Source organism: Phodopus roborovskii, unplaced genomic scaffold (genome assembly GCF_943737965.1).
Source record: "Phodopus roborovskii unplaced genomic scaffold, PHOROB, whole genome shotgun sequence".
NCBI lineage: Eukaryota > Metazoa > Chordata > Mammalia > Rodentia > Cricetidae > Phodopus > Phodopus roborovskii.
The window spans coordinates 5126371-5139132 of record NW_026126636.1 but is presented as its reverse complement, the minus strand read 5'-3'; the positions used below and the strand labels follow the sequence as shown (position 1 = coordinate 5139132).

Genomic DNA, 12762 nt, shown 5'->3' with positions numbered 1-12762 from the left:
GAAATTCGCAGGCAAATGGATGGAACTTGAAGAAACCATCCTGAGTGAGGTAACTCAGTCACAAAAAGAGGAACATGGTATGTATGTACTCACTCATATATGGATTTTAGACATAGAGCAAAGGATCACCAGCCTACAATTCACACCACCAGAGAAACTAGTTTACAAGGAGGAATCTAAGAGATTTATACAAGGTCCCTCACAGAAGGGGAAAGGAACAAGATATCCTGAGCATACTGGGAGTGGTTGTGGGGATAGTAAGTGGAGAGGGAGTTAGGAAAAAGAGAAGGGGAGGAGAGGAGAATATGTGGGACCAGGACAAATAAGAGCAAAACAAAAAAGAGATACCATAATAGAGGGAGCCATTATAGGTTTGAAGAGAAAACTGACTCTAGAGAAATGTCCAGAGACCTACAAGGATGATCCCAACTAACAATCTGAGCAACAGTTGAGAGGCTACCTTAAATGCCCTTCCCTGATAATAAGATTGATGACTAACTTGTATGCCATCCTAGAACCTTCATGTAGTAGTTGTTGGAAACAGAGCACCCATAGCTAAACACTGAGCCGAACTCCTGGAATCCAGTTACACAGGGAGGAGTGATAAGAAAAGGGGTCAAGACCAGGCTACAGAATCCCACAGAGACAGCTGACCTGAGCAAGGGGAACTTCATGGACCCCCAGTCTGATAGTTGGGAAAGCAGCATAGGACCAACCCAAAACCCCTCAACATAGGTCTCAGTTAGAAGGCCTGGGCAGTCTAAGAGACCTCTGACAGTGGAACCAGGATGTACCCCTGGTGCATGAAAGGACGTTGAGAACACATTCCCCATGGAGGGATACTCCCTTAACCTAGAGACAGGAGGGAGGGCCTAGACCCTACCCCAAATGACTTGACAGATTTTGATGACCCCCTCCTGGAAGGCCTCACCCTCCCTGTGGAGTGGGTAGGGGAACATGGGAGAGAGGGAGGAACAGGGAACTGGGATCAATATGTAAAATAAGAAAATAAATTTAAAAAATAATTAAAAAATAAGGAATTATATTATAGAGCATTAAGTTTCTTTTTATTTTGTCTTTATTAAATATAGACTAGGACTACAGAATATACCTTTTTACTACTAGCAAATTGAATTTCACACTCTGAATATTCTACTGAGTAGATATTCATATTCAAGGGAAATATTCAGTGAGAGGCCCTGGGTTCAATTCTCAGTACCACACCATCACAAAACACACACACAGAGAGAGAGAGAGAGAGAGAGAGAGAGAGAGAGAGAGAGAGAGAGAGGGAGGGAGGGAGGGAGATTATACACACCTGTAATTCCTGAGTTCAGGAGACTGTGAGGTAGGAGGACTTGGAGTTCAAGGTCTGAGCTACTCTAAGTTACACAGTAAGACTGCATAAAACCAAACCATAATGAGAATCAGATATCTACGTTCAAGGAGGAATAAATGTTGGAAGGCATTTATATGTTCATCACACCTGTACTTCTGTATGAATTATCAAAAGAGTAATAGTCACTACAACAAATGTAGTCGCTTTACATAATGACCAATGTACTAGTTTATGATTATGTGGCCGGTTGATTCTTCTGCACGGTGTCAACTGAGGCCACTTGGTGGCATTCAGTTGGTGGCTGGTCTGGAAGATCCACAACTATTCCTATCCAATGTCTGGTACCATATGGTTCAGCAAAGGTCTCTGCCTGTCTGTATTGTCTCAGGGCTCTTCACATAGGTCTCTTCAGCCAGACTTTCAAATATGACAGCTCAGGGCTTGAGAGAATATTCTGGGTTGCAGCAAAGCCTGAACCCCAACAGCGATAGACACACTTCTACTCTGTTCTCCTGGACAAACTGGCATCTGCCCGTATTCCAAGGAAGGGATGAGGATTGCAGAACTTGGAGTTTTGAAGACTTTGAGGCCATTTTTGCCAGTGTGAGATCACTACTTCACAAATGAAAATCCTATAGCCCAGAGCAACTGAGTATTTTAACTAAGTAATGGAATTGAGGCGTTATCCCCCCCCCCCCTCCGTGTTTGTTTTATGTGTAGGACTAACTGTAGAATAAGTATGTTGAAGCATTACGGCTGGGAACAGACTGGAATACAACGGAACACATTAAATTAACACATTCCTTTAATGGGATAAAACCTCTGAAGCCAGGTCAGTTACGTGTCTGAGCGAAAGAAACAAGCCGTACCATTCACAGAGCGTTCCATAAGACCGCTCCGACTTGGCTATACTTTGGCGCTATGAATCTTCAGGTGGTAGGTGAGGTGGGAGTGTTGCCTGAAGGCCTTCTTACACTCTTTACACTCATAGGGTTTCTCACCAGAGTGGATTCTCAGATGTTGGATAAGAGAAGAGTTAAGTCGAAAGGTCTTCCGACATTCCTTACACTCAAAGGGCTTCTCGCCAGTATGAATGCTCTGGTGCAGGGTAAGTTTCTGCCGCAGCCTAAAAGACTTCCCACATTCGTTGCACGTGTAGGGCTTCTCGCCAGCGTGAATGCTCTGATGCTGGGTGAGCTGGGAGAGGAGTCTGAAGGCCTTCCCACATTCTTTACAGTCGTAGGGTTTCACACCGATATGAACACTCTGATGGGAGATGAGTTGTGAGTATCGGCTGAAGGCCTTCCAGCATTCCTTACACACATAGGGCTTTTCACCCGTATGGACTCTGTAATGGAGGATAAGATGGTAACCCCGACTAAAGGTCTTCCCACATTCGTTGCATGCATAGGGCTTCTCGCCAGTGTGAATCCTCTGATGTAGTGTCAGTTGCTGTCGAACCCTAAAGGCCTTCCCACAGTCCTCGCACGCATAGGGCTTCTCGACTGTATGGAGTTTGTAATGAGCTCTAAGGCCAGAGCCACACAAAAAGCCTTTCCCGCACTTCTTACACTCATAGAGTCTGTCAGCGATATTAAGCTTCTGATGCCGGGTAAGGTGCGCGTACTGCCTGAAGGCCTTCCCGCACTCCTCACACACATAGGGCTTCTCCCCCGTGTGGATCCTCTGGTGGAGACTGAGCTGTCCCCGCACCCTGAAGGCCTTCCCGCACTCTTTACACGCGTAGGGCTTCTCACCGGAGTGGATCTTTTGATGTGCTCTAAGGTCTGGGCCATATATGAACGCTTCCCCACACTCCTTACATTCGTACAGTTTTTTACCAGAATGAAGTCTCTGATGCCTGGTAAGGTGTGCAGTCTGCCTGAAAGCCACCCCACACTCCTTACATTCATAGGGTTTCTCACCAGTATGAATTCTGTGATGGAAAGTAAGCTGCTGGCGGACTCTAAACGCCTTCCCACACTCGCCACACTCATAGGGCTTCTCCACAAAGTGGATTCTCTGACGTGGAGTAGCAGATGTGTGCTTCTGGTAGGAGGACACTTTCTCGGGTGTGGTTTTCACTTGTCTGAGATGTCCCTCCTGGGGTCCCTCTGTGCTCTCATGTTTTCTTTTGGACCCCCATTCACTTTTTAAAACAAGGCCCTTCAGGCCACTGTCCCCGATTCTTTCCATTATCTTCCATTGGTGTAAATTCACCTCATAGATGCTGCTTTCTGAGGGTGACTGATATTTAGTTCCCAAATCTGCAAGAAAGCACACACATGCTCTTTTCTTTTCCTCAAGAAGTAAACTTTCTACAGTAGGAATAAAAGACAAAGAAGGTCATGTTCGGTCAAACTCAAACCAGTGTCCTATGAATATGAGAGCTCGTATAAAAGAGCTCGTATAAGAAAAGGCAGTGGTAGTTAAGCGAACATTCAGCACTGGTTCATGAACTGAGGTGTGGGTCAGGATCCCTGGGCAGCTTATTACAAATCCTGTTTACAGCGGGGTGCAGTGGTGAACATCTTTAATCCCAGCACTTGGGAAGAAGAGGGAGGTGGAACTCTGTGAGTCAGAGGCCAGCCTAGTCCACATAGTGAGTTCTAGGACAGCCAGGGCTACACAGTAAGAACCTGTCTCAAAAAAACAAAACAAAACAAAACAAAACAAAAAACCCCAATACTGTTTAAATACAACCAAAACCACCTGGGTAAAACTATAATTTTTGCTTCCATTTATCATGCATGTGTGTTTATATGTGTGATATGCACTTGTATGTACATACATGTTTTGCATGTGTGTGGACACACATGGGTGGGCACGTGGAGACCTGAGGTTGATGTCAGGAATCATCCTCAATCTACCATCTATCTTATTCGTGGAGACTGGGTCTTTCAGTCAAAGCCAGAGCTCACCAATATGGCCCGTCTTGCTAACTAGCTTGCTATAGATCAGTGGTTCTCGACATGAGGGTTTCGACCCCTTTGGTTAGGTAAGGGTGTCACATCAGACATCCTGAATATCAGATATTTACATTACAACTCACAGCAGTAGCAAAATACCTGCAGACAGAGCAGACAGCAAGCCAAGAGAAGTCAGAGGAAATCCTGTGGTGCATGACCCTTGTGAAAGGGGATGAACCTTACAATTACTACAGTTGTGCTCTGTGTAAAAAGCTGAAATCACACAGGTATTTTCTACTAAGGTAGAAATAATGAAAATAGAAAAAAAAAAAAAGAAAATCTATTTAAAATTTTAAAAATAGAAATTAGATAACTTTTAGGTCAATAGGAAGAAAGATTTTTAGAGGACAAAAAGGGAAAAAAGAAAATTACAGTGGTGGGTGAGGGTCCACAGGCCTGAGAACCCGGCATTCCTGAGGTTGAGACAAGAGGACAGCAAATGGAAGTCCAGGCTGGGCGCTTCAGCAAGGCCTTGTCTCAAAATACAACCTATAACAGGACCGAGATGTACCTTTGCGGCTTTGTGGTAAGGTGCTTGCCTAAGGTGTGAGGCCTGGGTTTCATACACAGCAATAAAAGCAAACAAATAAAGCAAAACAAACAAAAATGGAGGACAAGCACAGACATAACAAATGGCAACATATTGGGGACACACACAAACAAACACATATATAATTTATAATACTAGGACTTGGGAAACTGAGGCAATAGGGCTACACAGAGATTGTCTCCAAAGGAACAAAAATACATAAATAAAAAGGAACTGAGAAGCCCAGCAGTGGTGGCGCACACCTTTAACTCTGGAGGCAGAGGCAGGTGGATCTCTGGGTTTAAGACCAGCCTGGTCTACAGAGTGAGTTCCAGGACAGCAAAGGTTACACAGAGGGACCCTGTCTTGGATGGGAGGGGTAATGAAAATGATTAGTATAGAGCATTATTAGAAAGAAGATTTCTAGCTAAAATGGGTGTTTTTCCAGGAAAATACAACTGACCACCAAGGAAATACGATGATTAACAGAACAATTTTTGTTCAGCTGTTTGGTATTGCTTTTTGAGACAGGGTCTCATGTAGCTGCTGGCTGGCCTTGAACTCCTGATCCTCCTCCCTAGACCTGGAAAAAAGGATTACAAGCCTGCACCACCAAGCCTGGGTAAAACAGATCAATTTTCATAGGACACATGGAAAGTTCAATCAGACCTGCTATAGTCCAAGTAAAAAAGCTTTTAAAAAGCACACAAAAAGCCAGGCAGTATTGGCACACGCCTTTAATCCCAGCACTCAGGAGGCAGAGGCAGGCAGATATCTGTGAGTTTGAGGCCAGCCTGGTGTACAGAGCTAGTTCCAGGACAGCCACGGAAACTCTATCTTGAAGAACCAAAAAAGATTTTAAAAAAAAAAGGAGTGCTATGTTTGCATAGAATATTATCCTTATGGTCTTATTTCTCTGAGAAAAATAACATAAAAAACATGGCATTTTTTTCCTCCATTACCCCAACAAATCTAATGCTGGTCTGCTCCCAGCCATGATGATCGTGGATGCCTTGGTCACTGTTGTCTGCACAGCCATGGAACAGTAGCTAAAACAGAATCTGATGTGCTCTCCGGACTCTCTGGGCATCAGGCATGCGCATGGTGCACGCACATACGTGCAGATGAAGCACTCACACACATTTTAAAAAGCAAACAACTCCTTTAACAAACTAAACTTGTGAGAAAGGTTGAGCACTTTCCTGGGCTGATGATGAGCTCTAAAGTAGAATACTTGCCTCGAGCAGCTTCCTCCACAAAGGAAATGAGCAAACACAGCAAAGCTTTCCCAGGTCCCAGCATACATCACTCTTCACTCTGCTCACGCTCAAAGCACTCTATTACGACCTGCCATCCTATTTTCTAGTCATTGACAGCAACTGGGGTTCTCTAATTACAAGGAGAATTCTATGGGCCATGTCTGTTCCCCACTGTACGGAGAGCACCTACCACGGTGCCCGGCTCAAAGTCCACCGATCTGGTACGTACACCTCCTTTCCAACTGGTTGTGTGAGTTCAAGCCTGAGAGACCCTCACTTACCTGGATTTCGTCTTCTTTTTCTCACAACCTTCCAGGGTTCTTTCCCTTGCTCCAGTAAGGAAATCACATCTGGTTTAGAAATGAAGCATCCTACTTAGGAAAAAAAAAAAAAAAACATGAGGTAAAGACAAAATTAAAAGTAAATTCAAAATTTCTTTGGTTCACTGTAGCGAAATTTGTTACAAAATATAGGTTACCATGACAACTAATAAAGTCCTTTAAAAAGGTAAGATAAGCTGGGCGATGGTGGTGCAGCCTATATTTCCAGCACTGGGGAGGCAGAGGCAGACGGATCTCTGTGAGTTAGAGTCCAGCCTGGTCTACAAGAGCCTAGTTCCAGGACAGGTTCCAAAGCTACAGATAAACCCTGTCTCGAAAAACAAAAAAAAAAAAAAAAAAAAAAGTAAGATGGTTTAGGAACATTCACATTAAGGTTTTCCAGTACATGCAGGCTAGAGAGGAAGGGTCAAGAACTCTTGTGTGGCAGCAGGCAAGCTACTCCCAAGCTTCATTCTCTTTATCTGTAAAATAGCAGTAGTAAAAATGTCTACTACAGGGGCTAGAGAGATGGCTGAGCGGTTAAGAGCCCACACTGCTCTTGCAGAGAATCTGAGTTCAGGTCGCAGCACCCACAGCTCACATCTGCCTGTACCTTCAGCTCCAGAGGAATTATTAATTATATAATTATAAATTAATATATAACTATATAATTATAACTATAATGTAGTTGTTATATTAATAAATGGATAAATGGGTATGTACTTAATGTATTATAGTTATATGTTAATACAGTAAGTATTAATATAATTAATAATGATGATGATAATAATAATAGCTAGGCATGGTGGTACACACCTTTAATCCCAGCACTCATGAGGCAATGGCAAGTGGATCTCTGAGTTAAAGACCAGTCTGGTCTATAGGGTGAGTTCCAGGATAACCAGGGCTACACAGAGAAACCCTGCCTCAAAAACCAAACCAAAACCAAACAACAACAATAATAAGTGTCTAGCTTATGGAATTATCTAAGCACTACCTAGCTGAACTATGCATATTTCAGTAGCTACTTTACTGAGAGGAAAACAATTAGTTTCCCAAGAGCCATTTACCACTATTTCTTCATTCCCCTTGTGTGGGTGTTTGTATATATTTATTGTGTTATGTGTGTGTGGTGTGGTGTATGCACCGGTTGATGTGGGTGTGCACATGTGCAGGTGTGTGTGCATGTTTGTGCATATATATGTGGAGACCAAAGCTTGACATCAGCTGTCTTCGTTCAAGTGCTCTCCAACTTATTTATTATTATTCTATGTGTGTGTGTGCATGTGTGTTTTTGCGTGTGTATGCACATGTGCATGCATGTGTGTTTGTGTGTGTGCGCGCACGCGCGTGTGTATGTGCATGTGCGTGTGTGTTTGTGTGTGTGTGTGTGCGCGCGCGTGCGTGTGTATGTGCATGTGCGTGTGTGTGCGCGCGCGCGTGTGTATGTGCATGCACGTGTGTGTGCGCGCGCGTGCGTGTGTATGTGCATGTGCGTGTGTGTGCGCGCGCGTGTGTATATGCATGTGCGTGCGTGTGTATGTGCATGTGCGTGTGTGTGGTCAGTTCACCACTCCCAGGAGTCAACCCTCTCCTTCCACCTGGAGGAGGCAGGTCTCTTGTCTCTGCTATGCTGTATACTCTAGGCTGGCGACAAGCTTCTGGGTGACCCTTCTGTCCCCACCCCCCATCTCACCAAAGGAGGGATCACAGATAAGATCAGGACTGAACTCAGGTTGTTGGGTTTATGTTTCCACCGGCTCTATTGTTTTGGCCTTCCAACTTAGTTTTTGAAATAAGGTCCTTCATTAAACCTCAATGTCACTGATTTGGCTAGGCTGACTGGCCAATGAGCTTCAGAGACCTCTCTTTGCACTGACCCAAGACCCAGGGCTACAGACGATAAGAGCAGCACTGTGTCACACAGGTTCTGAGCATCTGAACCTGGGTGCTCACCCCTGATGTACACTTGTCCAGCCTCACTACCATTTCTTATGATATTCTTAGGGTTTTAGATTTCAGCCATAAAAGTTGATAAGACTTATGGTTCATTAACAAAGGTAATAAACTGGGTTACCATGAGCGATGAATAAGTTCTGGTGCCTTCACACACCACTATATAAACTACATGAGTTCTTTTGCTGGAGAAAAACGAAGAAACAAGGCACAGCTGTTTTCCTCATAGGTATACCAACAATAAAACAAATAAAGCGATGGCCGGTGGGATGGCTCAGCGGGGAAAGGCATTTGCCATCCAGCCTGATGACCTTAGTGCAGTGCCCAGGACCCACTGAGTGGGAGGGAAGAAAGGCAGTGGACAACCCTTCTGTACTGGGGATATGTATTACTCTCGTCTGGGCAGGAAGTTAGGTGGGAAAGCCACACTTAGAATGATGGGAAGAAGGCGGGAGAAGAGAGACACCAGGCAGCCGCGGAGCAAGCAGGACTTGTAGAAAATGAGGAAACAAGCCATGAGCTGCGTGGCGAAGCACAGATAGGAAATAGGGGTTAACTGAAGTGTAAGAGTTAGCTAGTAACAAGCCTGAGCTACCAGCCGAGCATTTATAAATAATATTAAGTCTCTGTGTGGTCATTTGGAAGCTACCAGGTTGAGGAACAGGTCGTCAAGACAGGAAAACCCACATACACAGAACCCACTCCTGCAAGTTGTCCTCTGACCTCCACGCGTCACTGCACACGTACGCCGCCCCCTCCCCATGTGCATACACAAAAGTAAATAAATGAACACTTAAAAAGTGAAATGTCTTCTTTGGTACTGATAAAGCTACATTTATGTCTAGCCCCTAAAGTAGCTCATATCTGCAATCCCACCTCAGGAGGCTGAGGCAGGAGGAAGGTGGTGAGTTACAAACCAACCTGGCCTACAAAATATGACCGGATCTCAAGTAAATAAATAAAAACTTTAAAAAGTCCTGCCGTTATAAAGGGCCCAACGGTCACTTAAGCAAGGGGACAGTGAATATATTTAATGAAAGTACTCACTCCTGACTAAACATTTAAACCATCTCCTAATGGAAAGCAAGGCAGGTGAGGCGGTACAGGGGTAAGCGCGCTTGCTGCCAACCTATTCATCCCCAGGGCACACACAGTGGGAGGGGACCAATTTTCACATGCTGTCCTCTGACCTCCACACGCCTGCTGCAGCGCGTGCATGCCCCTCCCCCACAACATACACAATAAACAAACAAACAAGTGTAAAAGAAAGTCAAATGGTTTCTTGGGAAGTTACCATGAAAATTTCCAGAGAGAATGGGTGTCAGAGAATACAATCAAAACCGCTAATGGGGTAAGCTTACCCAGTGAGGCCACATTTCGGTAGTTCTCCATCATCACGTCTTTGTACAAATCCCTCTGTGCTAGGTCCAGACACTCCCACTCTTCCTGGGAGAAGGCTATGGAAACATCACTGAACATCACTGACACCTGGAGGACAAACCAGACACAACCACAGCAGACATGAAACATCTATTTGTAGTTGTTTTCTTCTTTTTTTTTCCAAGACAGAGTTTCACTGTTTCCCTGGCTGTCCTGGAACTCACTCTGTAGACCAGGCTGGCCTCAAACTTACAGAGATCCAACTGTGCTGGGACTAGAGGCATGTGCCACCACTGCCCAGCTAACAAAAGAGCATTTAAACCCCAAAGGGAAGATATGGAAGACATACTTAGAATAGTGGGCATTTGCTTGTTTTGAGACAAATTCTCCCTATGGAGGGCACTCACTGTGTAGCCCAGACTGGCCTCATAGAGCTCCACCTGCCTCTGCCTCCCAAGTGTTGGTATTAAAAGCTAAAAGCATGGTCCACCTCTGCTCAGAAGTAGACCATTATAGCAAAAAGGCTGGAGCTGGGAGGGTATGAGATAGGAAAACAGGATCCTGAAGCCAGGTGCTTACGTGCTCTAGGAGGACCCTGATGCTGTTTTTCTCCCCCTCCTCTCCCCAAACTTCCATCCTCTCTCGTTATGAACCATCACTTTTGGCTGCTACATACTCTGACATACTTCAATAATCCAAACATGTTGGAAAAGCAAAAAAACTGATTGAGCTGGACAGCGAGTGTGTGCCTGCTGGGGTTGGTTTTTGTCAGTTTAATACAAGTCTGAGCATCTGGGAAGTGAAATTCAGTGAAGACATCGCCTCCATCACTCTGACCTGTGGGAATGTCTGCAGGACACTTTCCTGATTGGTGTGGGAGTGCCTACTGAGGGTGGTGCACCCCTGGCCAGGTGGTTCTGGGTTGATGTACAAGAAAGATAGCTGGTCAGGTGGCGGTGGTGGCGGTGGTGGCGGTGGTGGCGGTGGTGGTGGTGGTGGTGGTGGTGGTGGTGGCGCACACCCTTAATCCCATCGCTCAGGAGGCAGAGGTGGGCAAGGCAGATCTCTGTGAGTTCAAAAACCAGCCTGGTCTATGGAGAGAGTTGCAGGACAGCCAGGGCTGTTACACAGAAAAACCCAAGAAAGAAAGAGAGAGAGGGAGAAAGGGAAGGAGAGAAGAAAGGAGAGAGAGAGAGAGAGAGAGAGAGAGAGAGAAAAAAAGGAAGAAAGACAAAGGGAATGAGAGGAAGGGTGGGGTGAGGGAGAGAGAGAGAGGGAAAGAACGATAGAAACAAAGAGGGAGGGAGAGGGAACTGGGATCGACATGTAAAATAAAAAACAAATAAATAAACAAACTAGAGGCCATTTCAACTTCGATTGTACTTATCAATGTGACCATGCTTATTGAAAGCTTTATCTTTCAGGCAGAACAGGCCTACTACACTACACTGTATTTGGAAATGTGTATGATAAGATGTATGTTTAGAACAAAACGTAAAAAAAAAAAAGACAAAGAAAGAGGGAATGAGAGACAGAAAGGGAGGGAGGGGCGAGGGAGAGAGAAAGACAGAGAGAGAGAGGGAAAGAAAGAAAGGAAGGAAGGGAGGGAGGGAGGAAGGGAGGGAGGGAGGGAGGGAGGGAGGAAGGAAGGAAGGAAGGAAGGAAGGAAGGAAGGAAGGAAGGAAGCTGAGCAAGGCAGGAAGAACAAGCCAGAAGCAGCATCCCCCATGGCACATGCTTCCGTTCCTGCCTCCACGGTCCTGCCACGTTCCTGCCCCGACTTCCTCCATGATGGGTAATAAGTTGTAACATTAAATAAATGAATGAATGAATAAGCCTTTCCCTCCCCATACTGCTTTACGGCCATGGTGTTTAACAGCAATGGAGAGCTCCTAGGACAGATGTGATGAACACCCTGCAGGCAGGGAGTCAGGAGCAGGAGACTAGGGGAGGAACAGGAGTGCTCATAACAAGTGAGGAGGAAGACCCCGCATGCTACACACAATAACCTGTGTGCATGCGTGTGTGAATGCTACACACAATAACCTGTGTGCATGCGTGTGTGAATGCTACACACAATAACCTGTGTGCATGCGTGTGTGTGCATGAATGCTACACACAATAACCTGTGTGCATGTGTGTGTGCATGTGTGAATGCTACACACAATAACCTGTGTGCATGCGTGTGTGCGTGTGTGAATGCTACACACAATAACCTGAATATGTGTTTATGCACGTGTACACGTGATGAGAGGCAACTTTGCGGAGTCAACTTTTGCCTTCCACTTTTGTGGGTTACTGGAGTCAAATCTCAGGTCCCCAGGTTGGTGTCACCCTGCAGCAAGGGCCTCTGACCTACTGGGTCACCTCACTGGTTCTGCTGTTTTGTTGTTTTAGAGACAGAATCTCACTCCGTACCCTGGGTCACCTGGGACTTGCAGTCACTCCACCGCCTCAACGTCCTGAGTGCTGGGGTTAAAGGTGTTAAAGGTGTCACTGTCCCTAGCTCCGATACTACCTTCAAGAGCAATCGGGGACTAGAGAAATAGCTCAGTGGGTAATGTGCTCACTACACAAGCACGGGGACCTGAGTTCAGCGTCGAGCAACCACGCTGAGCTGAGCAATAGAGGTCTTAAGTGGTAACCCTAGCATTACCCTAGCAAATGTCCACTGCTCCTGAACGATCAGGGTTTCCTAGTAAAGATCCTAAATCTCTCTGAATGCGAGTTTCAGATGCATGGCTGCCCATCCCTAAATCCACACGATCTCACCACATCTTAGCTGAAGCCAAACAACAGCATATTTATTTGTTGGTTGGTTGGTTTTCAAGACAGGGCTTCTCTGCGTATCCCTAGCTGTCCTCTGTAGACCAGGCTGGCCCCAAACTCACAGAGATCCACCTGCCCCTGCCTCCCAAGCGCTGGGATTAACGGCGTGCACTACCTACACCTGGGAACAACAGCAAATTTTATATACTTAGAAAAGGAAAGTCTAGAAAAGATCAAGAGT

General features: G+C 45.5%; 1 protein-coding gene across 2 annotated transcripts in view; it reads right to left on the bottom strand.

Annotated features, from left to right (window-relative positions):
* Nucleotides 1-2128: 2128 nt before the first annotated feature.
* Zfp82 (ZFP82 zinc finger protein) overlaps nucleotides 2129-12762 on the bottom strand; it is a 28851-nt gene continuing 18217 nt past the window's right edge. For both annotated transcript variants that reach the window (XM_051207392.1, XM_051207393.1), the window contains 3 exons: nucleotides 9734-9860; nucleotides 6378-6467; nucleotides 2129-3606 (listed from right to left, as the gene is read on the bottom strand). In XM_051207392.1, coding sequence (XP_051063349.1) covers nucleotides 2246-3606; nucleotides 6378-6467; nucleotides 9734-9860 — 1578 coding nt within the window. In that variant the 3' untranslated portion in view covers nucleotides 2129-2245. The remainder of the gene's footprint in view (nucleotides 3607-6377; nucleotides 6468-9733; nucleotides 9861-12762) is intronic.